At 46.6% G+C, this 17,842-nt stretch overlaps 1 protein-coding gene across 2 annotated transcripts in view; it reads left to right on the plus strand.

Annotated features, from left to right (window-relative positions):
• The window catches only part of SCAF4 (SR-related CTD associated factor 4), a 1,175,829-nt gene that overhangs the window by 35,943 nt on the left and 1,122,044 nt on the right, over window positions 1-17,842 (plus strand). For both annotated transcript variants that reach the window (XM_069636348.1, XM_069636349.1), the window contains exon 2: window positions 11,721-11,804. In XM_069636348.1, the coding sequence (XP_069492449.1) occupies window positions 11,721-11,804 (84 nt within the window). The remainder of the gene's footprint in view (window positions 1-11,720; window positions 11,805-17,842) is intronic.

A 17,842-nucleotide genomic window follows, 5' to 3' on the forward strand; every position in this document is an offset into this window, starting at 1 on the left:
TTGACTTGGCGAGGGGAGAATGTGTGGACAAATCGATCATGACATCTTCGATCCTGGACATGCTGAATGCAATCTTCCGAGGCAGACCATGCCCTCCAACCAATCCACAGAATACATGAATTCATCTTTATCAAAGACAGCAGTCTCATCCACACGAGAAATTTACCAGATTTCCAACAAAACCATGACTGTTGATTTGCTGACTGCCTCTAGAGGAAACTTGTTTATCACTGTAGATCAAAAACGTCTGCCTAAAATCAGAATTAATTTGAGAACAAACTGGATCAAATAAAATCTTATGAACCAATCATAAACCTACCCAACTTTTATCTAGCGAGACCTTCACGTCTTCCTTGCATGCTGGTAATTGAACATATCTTGAGATCATCAGATGGACTAGTCCTAAATCGTGCCAATGTGCTTAAGCTACATGTTGTTCCACAACCAAAACATCTAGATTCTAGAGACATTAAAATCGTCCAGTTCGTTGATGAAAATCGAACTGGCTGGGTGATCTTACATCTTTTTTCTACTAAGACGAACATTCTGGAACACAGTGCTGTTTTTCTACCATTAGGATTTGAACGGTCTCCGGCTTCATCCTCTGAGAAGATTAATTCGACAGTTGGGCCCATTATAGATAGATGGAGATGATGGGAGACAAATGTTTATCATCGAACCATTGGTAACCAGCAAGGCAACGATTCTTTCATGAGCCGTTTTGACGACCAGAAACAACCTTGTAAACTACTGGGGAACTTTGATACAGGAGACCATAAGGGATGTAGTTCAGTTAAGATGTCAGAGCAAACTCCTACCAGCAGAGAGTTGAACCTTGCCAATATGCATGCTACTAAAAGAATCCCATTGACTCGGGCGGATTAGCAACAATGAAGTTTAGTGGTCTCTGCTCTGAAGTTGTGCTGCTGGAAGACGAGCAGATTCTCATCTGTTTGTGGAAGGTACTGCAGTGATATATTATTTGGCTTCAGGAAATGTGGATTCAGAGCTTTACAGCCTGTGATGGGTACATTTCATATCTAAACTGCACTATGAGAGGAAAATTTGGACGCCCATCGTCTGGCTTATTGGCACTAGTGAAGGCAGCTCGAAACCTAGAAGTTTAAGAAGAGCTGAACCTGAAACCATTCATTCAAATATTGGTTATTACGATAACCGCACGGAACAATGACATGGATAAACATCTGGCTGTTTATAATCTATATAGGAATCTGGTTGGGATAAATTACTGTTTGAAACTGCTTTTGACAATTGATAACCTTCAACTGTGATACAGGAATCTTGAATTTGTTCTCTGTGGAGATCTGAATATTTATCTTTTTAAGTGCACTGCAGTCTTGACTCCCACCCAGATGCTCCTGAAAAAAGCTAAAATCTGGCACAAGGAATTACAGGCACAATCCATTTTTCTACTAAACGGACAGCTACCCGATAGACCTCCCATTCCATCTTCTCCTTGCTGAGGCCGATCCCGAAGCTGGAAACTTTGATGGTGGTCCCGACTTCAAAAAACAACCATCGACTACTGATACTGACCTGGAAAGGTAATGAGGGTGGCTTGACTGAGCAATTTCACAATGTTAAATCTAACCAAGGGGTAAACAAGGCTTCAAATTCATGCCTCAGATGTGCCGACTATGATGGCAAATTTTCAAAACTGCTCCAAAACTGGCCTTAATAGGTTGGACTATGGCTGGATGCTGATTCCTTATAGAGCTCTCGACCATAACAGAGTGACAACTACTTCTATTCCAACCCATGCCTACAATCCTGATTTGGTTGAGCAAAGAAGAAAATATCGAGCATATCTAAGAAAATTGAAAGCATGTTCCTTAGAAGATCGGGCTCCTCTAATTCAAAAAAGGAAATAAATATAAAAATTGGTTACAAATGTTCAAGGCACATCGCCTTCAATTGGATGTGGAAACAATGCTCAAATCCTGACCAAACAGAACACCTGTGAACTATGGTCTCTACTAAATGGCCAACATAGTATTTCACCACTGTTGACCTCAGCAGTCCCCGAACACGAATGGGTTGCACACTTCTCCAGTCTACATGCGAAAGGAACTAACTCGGAGGAACCACGAGATAAATCGCCAATAACAAAATGGAACATTGAATGGGACAGAGACGACATTTTGATGCTAATAAAACTACTCAATACGTCGTGTTCACTGGGCCCAGATGGCTTATCTAATACACTGAAATCCAATCCAGAAGCCTGGGCTAACTTTTGTGTATCACTCTTCACGACAATAATGGAAACTAACCAGATTTCACCATCGTGGAAAAATGCTGCCCTGATCCCAATTTTCAAACAAGGAGGCAGAGCAACACCAGCCAATTATCGTCCAATTGCATTATTGGACCCGCTAGGGAAACACTTTGCCTCTATCCTTCTCCACAGGCTATCGATCTGGTCAAAGAAGAATAGAAAAGACCCAAGGCAAACTGGCTTCGTTACGGGAGCAGGAACTAAAATCAACCTCATGTTACTCAACTTGCTTAAATTAGAAGCCATGAGATCTAAAACCAAAATCTATGCAGTGTTTGTAGATCTCAAACAAGCATTTGACTGCGTCGTGAAAAATTATGGCACAGACTAACGATGTGGAAGTGTCAATTGGACCTGGTAGCAGCCATACAGACCCTTTTTATATCGCCACGTCAATCCAGGTCAGGCTCTCTGGTTTGGGCGCGCTATCATGCACAGAAAATTGAAACATGGAATGGTTTAAAACAGGGCTGCCTGTTGGCAGCAATCCTGTTTAACTTGTATACTTCAGATCTGTAGATTTCCCAAGAAAGAGTGAGAACTCATCCACCAATTCTAATTGGAACATTTGTCCCATGGATGGTCTACGCAGATGACCTGGTGCTTTTAGATAAAAAACTAATTGTTTTACAACGGAGTTTAAATGCCTTATCCATTTCCAAGAAAATGGGTTAACTATAAATACAGCAAATGCCCAAACGATGTCCTTTAGTAATCTACAAGGGTGATGTAAAGAGAAGTTCTCCCTATTTCTCGGATCAACTAAGCTCGTTCAGTCAAAAATATAAAGTACCTGGGAGTGTGGATTAATTCTTCCCTGAATGAACCAAAGTGGGGGAATGCTTTAAAAATAAAAGCCCAGACTCTAGCGTGGCAAGCTTATATTCTCCATAGAAAATATGGGAAATTCTCTGCTTCCAGTATTGATCTTCTACTGCCAAAATGTGATCCTGATTTTTTTTTTTCATACGGTGCAGAGGCTGCATTGAATCTAACATGGAGGATATGGGATTGTTTAGGAGGAGTATTTTGGAGGAAAGTTCTCTCTTCCCCAGCGCCGCAGATAAGGTATGAACTGGTTATTCAATCACTTCATTCAACAGTGTTATGGAAGTCGATTGCCCATTACCGGAAAACTCTTACAATGTTCCTCCATTAAATATTTTGAGATTGTCCTCATCAAATCACCAAAATGAACTTTTGAATCTCTGGAAGTCCACGTCTGAATTGGCTGAAAATTCTTGATTCATTGGAAGAAGTTTTAAAAGTCAGTCCAATATTGTTTGTTTTTTTTTAAACGGTTTTTATTATTTTTAAAACAAACAATACAATACAAACCAAACTAGCAGCGTTATTTGCAACAAAACACATTAACATCAATTAGCGAAAACCACTGCTCCCCCAATCCCCTCCCCCCTCAAGAGCTTGTTTAGCTTTCTCATTCCGTATCTGCTGCGTGTGGCAGGGTATCACCTTCTTCTGAGACTGCAGAATCCGTTATTGTTCCAACAGTCCTGCTATTAACACACTCCATGCTAGCAGGGTACTCGCTTCTTCTTCCCCACACTTGCTACATGCCTCCTGCCATACCACCGTTTCAGCCTCTGCCCATTTGTGCAAATCCCGCCACCATACCTCGACCCGTGGCTTATGGCACTGCTTCCAGCCCATGGCAATCCTTCGTTTTGCAAGCACATATGCCAAGTCCTTCAATTTCCCAACATGTTTGAGTTTCCGTGGTCTGGGAAACCCTCCCAACAGGCAGGCCCAGGCCGTATCTATGGTGAGCGTGACCCCTTTGTCCGCTAGTTTTTGCGCCACTTCTCCCCAGAAACTCTCAATCACTGGGCAAGACCAAAACATGTGTCATATCAGCATCTTCCTTATCGCATTTTGGGCACGCTTGTCGTCCCGCATTTACAAACTTAGATATTCTCATCGGGGTCATGTAAGCTCTGTGCGTTATGTACAACTGTATTTGTTGTAATCTGGCATTTCTAGACACCACCTTGTGGTATCCCATAGCACACTCCCACATCCCATCTTCCATCTGTGCTCCCACCTCTGTTTCCCAATCCAGCCTCAAATGCGTCAATTCCTTCCCTACCCGGGTCATCACCATCTCATACAGTCTAGAGATCTCATGCCCTCCTTCTGATATGTCATATATTGTCCCCATGGTGGCGTCTGGCTCCTCCGCCAATACAGTCTCGGGCCAGGTTTTACGAATATTCTGCACTAGCCTTAGATACGTGACATACTGGCCTCTATGCAAGCCCGCCTCTTCCCCTAGTCCTTCAAAATCCTTAATGGCCCCCTCTTGCCAGACATCCCCCAATGTAACCAGCCCGACCGACTCCCAGTAGGTCCTGATTATCATCCTTAGTTGTTTGTCTTCCCCTGCCAAGGCCACCAGCGGCACTTGCGGGGAACTTGGGTACGGGTCCTCCATCATTCGACATACTCTACGCCACATCTTCCACCCAAGCAACATCATGCCCGGGCGCTCCTTCATTTCAGGCCTAGGCAACCAAATAATTACCTTCAGGTAAAACGGAGTGCAGTCCTGTCCAAACAGCCTAAATTCGGGAGTTACCTCATCAGAGCCATTTGGAAACATATTGCAACTGGCGAGCTACATAATGGGCCTCAAAATTAGGCAGCTTAATACCCCCTTTTTCATAGAAATTCTGCAACTTCCATAGCGCCACTCTATTCCGAGTGCCATGCCATAGGAAGTCTCTGCACATACTATTCGCTTGGAAAAAAAACTTTTTAGGTATCATGTACGGAATATTGCTGAAAAAATGTAAGAGCCTGGGTAGGACCACCATTTTGAGCATCGCCCCCCGTCCCATCATCGCCAGCGGCAACTTCTCCCAAAACTTCATACTTATACGGATTTTTCCCACAGCCACCTCAGTGTTATGCAAATGTTCCTTCTCTATCGTGTGATACACATCTATTCCGAGGTAGCGGAAGGAGCCAACCGCCCATGGTATCAACACCGGCAACCGCTCCGGAGGGGTTACTCTGTAGCTACCCAATGTGAACATGCTCGATTTCTGGGGGTTCACCGCTATGCCAGACAGTTCTGCATACCTTTCCATTACCTCTAGAATATATTGAAGATTTTCCTCTGGATATTTCAGATATAATAGCAAATCGTCAGCATACAGGGATATTAGGTGTTTCTCTCCCCCCCTACCTCAATGCCTATCGTGTCATATTGTTGTCGAAGGTACACTGCTAGGGGCTGCAGGGCCAGAATATATAACATCAGGGACCAGGGACACCCTTGTCTGGTGCCTCTAAGTTGCCACCTCTCGGATATCACCGCTCCTGTACGTACCCTAGCCAGCGGCTCACTGTGCAGCAACTTCGCCCACCTAACATAGCCCGGCCCCATGCCGTATTCCCTCCGGGCCTCCAGCAACCATGGCCACCTCACTGAGTCGAAAGCTTTGACTGCATCTAGGGACACAACCGCCATTTCACCCTCGCTCTTGTTCCCCTCTTCAATCACCCGGTGGAGTCGCCTGTGGTTGTGGGTTATATTTCTGTTGGGGACATAACCTGTCTGGTCTGGATGTATCAGTTTACTAATAACTCTACGCAACCTATTGGCCAGGACCGCAGTCAATATCTTGCCGTCCTGGTTCAACTTTGACAAGGGCCTATAGGAGCCGCAGCTATGCCCTGGCTTGTTGGGCTTAGGGAGCGGTATAATTATCGCTTCTCTAAGCGATTCCGGCAGCCAGCCCACCTCAAAATGCTCATTGAGCATTTCTAGCATGGGGGGAGGGGAGGAGGGGGGGAATACCTCCTCTATATATGCTTTATAAAATTCGCTAGGGAGTCCGTCCGCACCCGGGGTCTTACAGGTGGGCAGCTGCTTCACCACCTCCTCCAATTCCTCTAGAGTAATCGGTGCATCCCGCTCCTCCCTTTCTTCGGCACTAATCTTAGGTAATCCCATATCTCTTAAAGTTTCTCTTATCTCCTCTCGATTGCCCCCCCCCCCTTTGTCCTCATATAGTGCCCTGTAATAGTCTGAGAATGCCTCATTGACTCCTTCTTGGGTGTCCGCTACCTCCCCGTCCTCTCTGGTTATCGTCCTAATCGGGGGCCTAGGGGTTTCGCTTTTGTATAACCACGCCAAAAGACGGCCGGTTCTATCCCCACCTGCATGCTGTCTCTCAACATACTTCTTATAGTTAAGGTTGCAGAGCCTTTCCCAAAGTTCTGCACACCGCTGCAGTAGTTTGAGTACTAGTTCCGCATCCTCTGTTGATTTCCAGTTCATCCTCCGCTTCCCTTAACTCCATTAGGACCCCACCCTGTAGGCCCTTTCATTTAGCAATGGCAGCACCCCGCAATACCACCTTAAAGGCTTCCCAGAGCGTGCCCGCTGATTCCACACTGCCAGCGTTTTCCTCTAAATAATGTGTGATTCCCATCCCTGATATCCTCTCTAAAGACCGGGTCCTTCAGCGCCTCAGCCCGGAGGCGCCACGTCTGTATCCGCGCTCTGGGGCGGCAGTACTGCCAACCCAGGGGCGAGTGGTCCGACAGGACCCTCGCTTTGTAGTCTATTTGGGTGGTCTCTATCACCACACCTGGCGTGGCAAAAAAAATAAAGTCTCGTATGCAGTTGTTGCGTGGCTGAGTAATGCGAGTACTGTTTCTCATTAGGATGTTTCAGCCTCCAAACATCTGCCACCCCGAAGTCGTCGAGTAGTGTCTGCAATGCCCTGGCCGCTGGGGTGGGCCTATCAATTTTATCAGATCTGTCTACCCTGGGGTAAAGCACGCAGTTAAAATCCCCTCCCCAAATAACCGCCCCCCCACCCCACACACGCACCCAGGTTGGTACAGAGTCCTAAAATATGCCCCGTATTTTGATTGGGGGCATACGTATTTACAATGCACACCTCACTATTCTCCACCAGTGCCTTCAATATGACTATCCTCCCCTCCGTATCCACCACCTCTTGTGTAAGTTGGAGCGGAACGTGCAGTGCCACCCAGACCAACACTCCCCTAGCGTAGGCAGAATACGGAGAGCCCACTACAGTACCTCTCCACTTCTTCCCCACCAGTTCCAACTTTTGCCGGGTCAGATGCGTCTCTTGCAACAGTGCAATATCAATCTTCTGTCTTTTCAAATACATCATGACCTTGTTCCTCTTTAGGTAACTATTGAGTCCCCTGACATTCCACGTTACGATCTTAAGATCCCCCATAGCTCATAAATATCCCCCCCCCCCCCACCCCCTTCCATGTAACAAATCCCACCTGCCCACGCGATACAGCCCTCTGGCTTTTTCTTGCAGCTTCTTGTACAAACTCAAACTCCCCATAACTATACACACCCCAAACTCCCCACCCTCTACCCATCCCTTCCCCAACACCGCACACCCCAACTGCTGCCCAGCTCCATCCTCGGAACTCGGGCACCCCCACATTTAGCCCTGCAAGCACCAAACCATGCCCAGAGCTCAGTAGGGTGAAGTCACCCTAATGACCACTTAACTAAAGTTACTAAGTGGGGTAAAGAGATCCGCTCTGCAAGGCTCCCCTAAATACAGTAACAGTCACAGTGCTCATAATATCTTGTGCAACAGTCTGACCTTCTCTTCCTAAGGCCGCGCAAATGACTATAATCAAGTCCCATAGATCTATTCCGCGCCATCTTGTAGCACCCTCCTCGTGCACTACTTATCTCCTCTTCCGGTCCGAACGTCGGGCTCCTGGGCACATCCCTGCGCGTCGAGCCATCCCATGGCGTCCTCCGGAGTCTCAAAAAACAAAATTTTGTGTTTATGAAAAACTTTCAATTTCGCCGGATACAGCAACATGTATTTATAGCCCGCCTCTCTCAATCTCCGCTTTGCTGTCCCAAAGTTCATGCAGCTACGCTGCACAGTCAGGGTATAGTCCGGGTAGGCCGTTATGTTTTTCGCTCCTCGTGTAATCGTTCCTCCCTTGCGGAAGTGTTCCAATATCCTCTCCCGGTCCCGGCAATTAAGGATTTTGGCTATTACTGGCCTAGGCGGGTTTCCCAGCGGCGGCCTCCTTGATAGAGCTCCATGCGCACGTTCCACCGCAAATCCTTGATAAGGCTCCTCCGGGTATCCACTGCAGCAGCATAGATTCAATGAACTCTGTTGGATCGTGGCCCTCCGATCCTTCTGGCAGGCCCACGATGCGAATGTTGTTCCGTCGGGCACGTCCTTCTGCCTCCTCCGTCCTGCTCTCCAAGTTGCCCACTCTCTGTACCAGGGCATGCAATTCGGCCTTATGGGAGGCACAATCTGCAGTATTCGGGCTCACCTCTTTCTCACATGTCTCTGTGCGCTCCGCCAAGGACCTGACGTCCTGCCGGAGTAGATTCACTTCCTCCTGCACCTCACCGACCTTAAGGTCCAATGCCGTTTTCATCTCAGTTACGGCCAGTTAAAGTTTAGCTTCCCAGGTCGCCTTCAAGTCCGCAATCGCAGCCAGGACCTCTTGGTTAGTACCCGTCGCAGGCATGCTGCCTGTAGGCGACTTATCCTTACTCTTGGAATTTTCCGAACCAGGGGACGTCTTAGCGAAGTCGTCCAAGGTGGGCTGCTTCGCCTTCGGTCTCACTGTTCTATTAGACATGACCCAGAGGACCTGTGTTCTGCACAAGTTACAAATGCGCACACAGTACGCCTCTATCGCTCGACCATCGTGCGGCCTGCTCCTTCCTTTTGTTCCGGTCGTTGGTCGGCCATTTTGTGTCGTCTTTCGTCTCCGGCGCTCCTTATCTTTTTCACACAAAACTCCACCGCTGTTCCTCCCATGCCTTCCTAAAGTTCACCAAGCACGGTCAGACCGTTCACACACCGGCATGTTTGTTTTCAGCAGTCGTAGGCACGTTGTTATGCACTATTCCGCCAGGATCATTTCCGGATCTCGGGAGCTCCTCCAGATCACATCCTCCTACATGGCCCTCGTAGCCACGCCCCCCAATCAGTCCAACATTGATATTAAAAAAATACAATACAATGGAATGATTGGATTGAAACTCAAGAAATTAAAACATACAAACTGTCCATTAACTGTGTGACTGAAACACGAGCAATAAACCAACTTCCTCCATATTTACGCAGATTCCCATGCTCAAAGTTCAGAGACCTATTCCTGCGATTGCGACGCAATCTACTCCCCACTAGAGAAGTGTTAGCTCGCCGGAAAAAATTGAATGGTCTCCCCAACACGTGTCGATTCTGCCATGATATCGCTCAACTGGAATCTTAACGCCACCTTCTAATGGAGTGCGATGCTTTCTCATCTCCGTCAGAAGTATTGTGATACTGGTAAATTGGAAGTATCTTATCTATGTATTTATAGAGTGCCAAAGCCCTCAGTCATCCAGGTGCTACGGAGGACAGACATAAGACAAAGACAAGACTACAAAATAGATGAGCTGGATTTTATCCTAAGCAAACAACTTACTGCCTGATTTATGGAATTATTTACCTGAAAAACGCAGATTTGCGTGCCTTTCTGCCCGGAAAATCCCCATACTTCAAAAGGATTTGCGGACAGAAAGGCGCGCAAATCTGTGTTTTTCACGCAAATAATTCTATGAATCAGGCTGTTAGTCTTCAGGAGTTTCCTGAAGGTAGGGTTTTCCTTTTCCCTTAATGTTTCAGGAAGCTCATTCCAAGCCAGAGCTTCCCAGACAGGGAAGGAACGACCGTTCCCCCACCCCCAAACTCTTTTAAACCGGTTAACCTTAACGGTGCAGGCCTCTCTTGAACGTTTAGATATCGAGGTGCAGTCCCAAAAAGATATTTATGGCTGCTACCGGGAGCCAGTGAAGCGCTCTGAGGACAACAGTTAGATTCTGTACGTGCAATATTGTAGGTTGTGTACTGCTACATTTTGAAGTTTCTGCAATTTGGCAATGCAATCCTTGATAGCTCCCCCTAACGGGGAGTTGCAGTAGTTGAGTCACGGTAAGATAATTGTTTGCACCAACGTGATCATAGAACAAATCGGTCTCAGGACTCCTAATAGAGTTCCTGTAAATCTAGCCCACGTGGGCATCTGCATTAAGCGAGGCCTCCATGAAAAGTACCAAGAGAACCTTACCAGCCACCTGGACAAGACCTCCATCAGTATGGAAACTTGGAACATTTTTGTCCTAATCTCTCTTGGGAATGCTTAGATCCAAATACCATGAGCTCTGTTTTGCCAGCATTTAGGCATAACCAATTACTGGACATCCAATTTTTAATGGCCATATAAATTTAGTTTAGCCTTTCCTGATCGTCGGCATAGATTTAAGTCTCGAACCGAAATGCATATGAACGATGGTCTTCCCTACTACTGGGTGAACAAGTGTTTTTTTTACTTTATCTTTAGGATTCTACAATTTTGGATGGAATTGTCTACACTTTTTTACATTTTGAATAACAGCGATGAATTGTACTAAACTTGGATAAGCTGACTTTTAGTGAAAGGTTTGTAATAAACCAAAGTGCTAATAAAAAAATAAAAATAATCTTGCATATACTCAGGTGGGGAGGGGGCGACGAGGGAACCTAGACCTAGTAGAGCATTTAATCTACAGTCATCAACTCTACCCAAGATGCGACCACGTTAATCACAGTATTTCTGACTCTCTAGTACATAGTGCCATGACTAATCCAAAGGCACAGCATACAGTAACATAGAGCTAGAGCGATTAGGCTCAGATCACCAGGTCACAAGGACTCATTGAGCGCTTCTGGAAGAACAAAGATACAATGGCAGCTACAAGTGAAACAATGTAAGCAGACATTTCCATCACCAGAAGGCCAATGAAGGACCTTAAAATTGCACATAAAATCATGAGCACCAGCTAAAACACCATTCTTTGAACCTTAAACTCCAGGGACCCAAAGGGAACCGAAGGGAAAAAGTTAGTGTCCGGGCAAATACCTGTAAGTCACATTTGGTGGAGTGTGAGCTAAGTTCTTTAAAGTTCCTTAGGAAATACAGGGCCTAGTCAGTATGTAGTACAGCGGTCGTGATGGAAAGTAGGACCAATCACAGTTCCACTATATAGGTACAGAGGAAGTGGCAACCCATCCCATGGGACACTGTCATGTCAGATTGAAAATCAAGATGGTTTGTACTTCCTGTATGTATTGTTTATTATAGTTTAAAAATAGTTATATAAATTATTCCTGCTTTGTGTTTGTTCCATTTGTTTAGTTTTTGTTTTTGGGCTCATTTTTGTTTTTCTATCGCAAAGCATACATTACTACTTATACTGCACTTATGTAAATTGCAACATCAGTGTGTGCAACCTATCATAGGAACATATATATTGGTTGTATTCTTTTTAAAACGTCTCAATTACTTCCATGGATTTCTGAATACTTTACTTTTTCATTAGCTGTTTTCACTTATGGATATGAAGCCTCCGATATCCCGCGCAAAGATGATTCAAATTACTAAAGCTGCAATTAAAGCTATTAAGGTAATTAAACAAGTTATTTCAGATTCTATATTTCTTATAATTTATGATTTTATTTTCAGTTGCTATACATTTCATATTTTGTTTGCTGCTTTTCTTTAACGAAAGGCATTTCCCAAATTAAGACGTTTTCTGCTATTATGTTAACTTCTGTTTGGTTAATACGTTTTGTACATGTTCTGTACATGTCAAATTGTTTTTCAGAGATTCGGTTGGGTAGACTTTAGATGTATTTGGATTTGAATGATTCCCATCTTGATTTGCATTCAAAGTGGCAAAAGTTTTCATAGATTTCAACGCCTGCTCCACTTGTGTTAGTTGGTGTAGATCTAATTCAAATGTTAAGTCGGAAAAACCATGTACTTCACTAATGTGGGTGGAAAAGTTCAAGTTGCAAGCTACTAGCCAGCCATGTCACGTGTCGCCTCAATTCTATACATAGACAACTTTTACTAAAAGTCAATTATCACTAACAGATGGCTAGTGCAAGTGCAAATTTGACACCTTGATAATTCAGCGAGAATTAAGTACATCCATCATCTTTCATACCACATACATGTATGTACAAAATTATCACAGGTCACAAAGTGCAAGTGCTTCATGGGTTGCCAGCTACAACTTTGCCTAACCATTAAGCCTCTATTTTATGGAACCTGCCAAAGGCCCAAGCCATAGTGGCATCAGGAATCCACCTTAAATGAGTGCTGCTTAGATAGAATGTAATTTTTTGGAATTCTATAGGCCCTTTTTAGGGTCCCCCCTTTTTTGTGTGCTTCCCCCCTACCCCCCCTTTTTGATTCGCTGACCTATTTTGGGTGGTCAGACCTGGTACAATTGAAGTTCTTCTGCACCTGCAGCCTTTTTGACTCCTTCAGAGTTACGCAGTCTTTGGTTGCTGACAAGGCCTGCTGGGCCAGAGGTAATTCTTAAAAAGAAAACACCTTTGTGCCCTAGGATGATTATATTGCCCTGCATTGGTTTTAGGGGTAGACTGGTGGCAGCTGGAATGTGTTGGAGAAGGGGTCTGGGAATGTGTGGTCCCTATCCACATCTCTGATCTGTTGCTGGGCAGCTGTGGTGGACAGTGGCTATCCATGGCCGGCTGTTGAATGGTGCAGATCCTTACCATGGGTGAGTTTGCTCCGAGCCTGAATCTTGGCTCCCTGTAGCTGACCAGCATTCACTCCGGTGCTGTTCCAGTGAAGCCCTGCTCCTCTATCCTAATCTCAAGAAGGCCTTCATTGGTGCTTTGACCAACCAGTGGACTAACAAGCTCTCTCCTGGTCTACCTCGCTGCAACAGTCACTGTTCTGAGCAGAGCTGTTGAACTTCACATATCTTCAGCTTGTGCCACAGATCTGCTCCTGCACTTTCAGCTGTCTCCCACCAAGGGAAGCTCTGCTTGATCTGCTCTTGTTAGCTGCTCGAAGATTGCTGTTGCCGCCTGACCGTGCAGACTTTCGTGGAATCTTGTCTTCGGGTCCCTGAACTGTCCCGTGCCAGTCTGTACCGCAGAAGTCTGAACCTATCTTTGTTTGGATGTTTTACTGGGAGCTGTTTGGAACAGATTCCTAAGTACCACCACCTACTGAAAATTAATCTTGTGAGAGAAGGTATGTCTTTTGCCTTGATGACCCTCGTTAAAGGAATTAAGACTGAAGAACAAGTCTGCAACAGATCAGTCAGATCAAATAAACAAACAGATGGTGTGACCTTGATAAGTGGTCACCGAAGATGGAGTGAAGTAATACCTTTTTGTTTTTCCTCCCTGCCTCCCATAGGGTCACATGGGCATAAAGGGGTTGCAGGGTTGTCGTGTCATGGGAGGGGGTGGTTGAGGGGTGTGGGCTGACTGCCCTGTCCATCAGCGGTGGGCCCAGAAGATCTGTGCTCTCAGGCAACAACAGAAGAATGCCTCTGGTGCTGCTAGCCCACCTGAGGCGAGTAAGCTGCTGGGGTGTAGAGGCTACTCGGCTGAGTGCAGGGTAAGTACTGGCACGGGTCCACCACCATGCTCCCCGGAAGGGATCAGCTTTCTTTTCTCGTGGCGGTGGGCCCCGGGCATCGCAGAATAAGATGTGACCCGGGTAGTGGTGGGGATTGTGTGGTGCACTGTTTAAAAACAAAAATGACCCGAGGCCCCAAAGCTGTGATTGTGGCTTCACCTGTTCGATAGAATTTCCATCTTGTGTGTGATTCTCCCCCACTCAGTGAGTTCCCCAGCACTTTGCTGGACATTTGGAATTGTATATGACTCTCCTGGGTGAGTGGGAACCTTTTTCCTCTCTTCCTTGTTCTGTGACGTTGAGAACCCCTTTTGGTTATCTTTGATGGAGTCTGCTTTCCTCCATCTTTGTGAGGCATCTGTATTTTACTATTGCAGCACAGAGCATCTTCTGTGCAGTGTTGCTGGGATCTCGTTGAGCTTCCCTCTTTGGTTTTCTTATGTTCCTGCGATAACATTGTTACCAGGATAGGGGATCATTTATCTTGCATATGCTTTTCTTTTGTGAGATCCGCACACCCCACCAAATGTGGAGTGCTGAGGGGACACATTGTATCCCTTTTTTCACTTCTCCTGTAACTTTCCAGTTACAGTGACAAATCGGAGTGGCTGGTGGCAGTGGATATTTTCCACCGTCTTTTGTCAGTTTCACATGCAGGCTGCTATCGCAGCTGCGGTAAACGACACATGGGGCACCATTGACCTAAACTGGGGCCTTTCGTCTCTTCGCCAACTTACGATGGCTTTCCCTTTCTTGAGCCTTTCTCTAATAATCTGAGTTTGGGGGAGGCAGGGAGAGTCCTGCTCGCTCCTTTTTCTTCGATGGGCCCCATTGAGAAGTCCACCCTGAGGCACCAGTGTGTGTGGAGGACACCGAAACTCCCCAGGTCTTTGTCCTCCAGTATGTTTGCTTGGATCCAGTTCCAACTGGGTGCCTGTCTTTCCCCTCGGACGGCCACCACCTATCGTTTGAATGTTGCATACATGCTGATTGGCTGGGTTCCTCCATAAAAGGGGGAGGGTCTTGATGCTGAAGCGAGAGTCAACCACTGGAAGATCCACTGTGCATTGTCTCATCAAGCACGGCTGCGGCTGCATTCGAATATTCCTCAAATAGATTTCCTCCAAGTCTGAGGGATGTTGGCCTCTTTCCAAGACATTTTCGACGGGGATGTTGACCTAGTTCCCTTTGGGGTTGAGCCTATGGATCTTCCACAACATCCTGAGGAGTTTCAGGAGGAGGAAAAAAGGCTATCTGAATGAGCTTTTGCCCTGCACAATGCAAGTGGCTTGGACACCTCTCCTGAGGTAGAATTCCCACAAGGAGATCCTGGAGCCCACTCTGTGGCATACAGGAAAATAATGGCAAAAGTAACTGATGCCTTAGGTGTTGCAGTCCCCCATCTGTTGACCTAACAATGTGACTTGACAGACAACCAAGACAAGGGCGCAACCGTTGATCCTGTCCTTCCCTTGCATAATGCCATCAAACCCTCATGGATGCAAGACTCCCTGCTCGTGGCCAGCCGTCCACAAGGATTTTGCGAAGAAATGCAGGCCAGCATTGTCTGATCCAGAATTCCTTACCAGACATCCAGCTCATGATAGTCTGGTAGTATGGGCTGTGACTGTGGGTAATAAGGCTAGCACCTATCCATCTTTACCCCCTGACTGGGATGACCAGCGTTATGATGCTATAGCAAAAAAGTTTTTCCCCTCTAGCAGTATGACACTGAAGGCAGTTTTAATGTGCAGTGTCTAAATATACACACCCCTTATGGTCTGGGATAACAGACAGCCAAGCACATTCCTGAGGGGGGGAAAATGAGGAAAGAACAGCAGGGTCAGAGGCGCTTCTCTCTACCTTGCATAGGTAGAGGTAGAGGACAGACGGCTTCCGTGTCTGTCCCCATCCAGCTTGGCTCCTGATGCAACACCTCTTTAAAGACTTCTGCCATGCTTCACCAGGGGACAGTGCACTATTGCTTCAGGTTGTCTATCAAGGTTACTGCCTCTCCCTTTTCTCTTTTTTGAAAAGAACCTTACAGATTCTGCTGCTTTGGCTATACCACCTCCTGTTCCAGACCCACTGCTCCTGCAAGAGGTTTCCTCTTCTTGAAGGGTGCCATAGAGTTGGTACATGTACAGGAAAGGGACAGGGGATGGTACTCCCACTACTTTTTGGTTCCAAAGGACGACAGAAGTCTGCGACCAATCTTGGACCTGAGGTGCTTGAACAAGTTCCTCGGGAAGGACCATTTCAAGATGGTAACCACTCTCACAGATCCTCCAGGCACTAGAAATTCAGGATTGGTTGGTGTCGCTCGACCTACAGGACGCTAACTTCCATGTGTAGATCCGGCCAGAGCGCAGGAAGCACTGCCAGTTTCGAGTCTGCACTTCGGGATTACCTTCACCCCAAGGGTTTTCACCAAGCTGTTGGCGGTAGTGGCAGCCAACCTCAGGAAAGGAGGACTTGCATCTTTCCCTACCTGGATGATTGGTTTATCAGAGCACGCTCTCTGGATAAAGCCCTAGAAGATCTCAATACCACCTGCCACCTACTTCACAAAATGGGCTTCTCCCTCAATTTAAAGATGTCTCAACTGACCTCTTCTCAAACGCTTCAATTCATCAGTGCTATTCTGGATTCTCCCCTGGGCAATGCTTTCCCTCCCGAAGAGAGCTCTACACATTCTACAGACGGTCACCAAATTCCAGAGTGCCCAATATTTATTTAAAGTTATATAGCGCGCAAGTAACCCATGGGCATTGAGGCACTGTTACCTGCAAGAGCTTAGTTACAGGCATAGTCATTCAGTGGTACATTATGCATTCGACAAAGCATAGAGCTGACATTTTGGTTGGTACAGTTGGTCATTACAGTACAGTTTATGCATTAGGAACAAATGAGATGTATTCGACTGGTGCGAGGCATCTTATGTAAATAAGATGGTTTTCATGGTTTTGCCGAAGGTGCTGAGGGAGGCCTCACCTCGGATTGTGGGGGTAGGGCGTTCCAGTGAGTGGGTGCGAGATATGGGAAGCTGGATACGCCCACTCTGACTTTTTTTTTACTAATGGCACAGAGAGCATGTTAGTATATGGTGATCTGGTTGGTCTCGTAGAAGAGACGGGATGGATCCTTTGGGAGAGGTAGTCGGGGGAAATATCTGCCAGCTCTAGACTTCTATGGTTGCTCGGACTCGTGGCATCCTGCATCTTCTTGGTGCCAAAGGCCCAATTGAGAATGAGGTTGCTTCTATGGGCTCCCAAATCTCAGTGGTCGCAGTTCTCTCGCAATATGACCGACTTGATTCAAGTCCCAAGCAGTCACTCAGGCTCTCGTGTGGTGGACTTGCACACAGAATGTGATGGCGGGAGAGGCATTTTGGCAACTGTGATTAGAGGCGACTATGGTGACCGACTCCTCTATGAAAGGCTGGGTGCTCATCTCTGAGTTGACGCTGAGCAGGATGTGGTCCCTGGCGGAGACAACTTCGCATAAATCGTTGGAGCCGAGGGCGATCAGCCTGGCGCCTATGGCTTTCTTGCCCTCCATACATGGGGGTGGGGGGCTGTCCCGATCATTAATGACAACACAGTGGCCATGCACTGCATCAACAAGAGTTGGTGCAGGGTCACCCGCAGCCCCTCCCTCTTCCCTCCCCTCTGTAGACACGATGCAGCTGTGGTTCTGGGTCTTACAGAACAAGATCTCCCTGTCTGCAATTCACCTGGCCAAGAAGTATACGACGGCGACGCCCTGAGCAGGCACGGCTTAGTCTCTCACGTGGAAGCTGTGCCAGGTAGAAGCCCTCAGGTGGATCGTTCAGTGTGAACAGGAAGTGCAAACCTTTCTGCTTCAGAGGAGTACTGAGAGACAAATTGGTGGTGGACTGGAACTTCCATCTCCTCTATCAGTTTCCATCGATTCCAGTCATGCCCCGAGTGATCAGGAGGTGGAAGAGGTATGAAGCAATAATGACCCCGATTGCCCTGGACTGGGCCAGGTAGACGTGGAACCCTTACCCTC

Source organism: Ambystoma mexicanum, chromosome 7p, assembly GCF_040938575.1.
Source record: "Ambystoma mexicanum isolate Mex_15411 chromosome 7p, UKY_AmexF1_1, whole genome shotgun sequence".
NCBI classification, from domain to species: Eukaryota; Metazoa; Chordata; class Amphibia; order Caudata; family Ambystomatidae; genus Ambystoma; species Ambystoma mexicanum.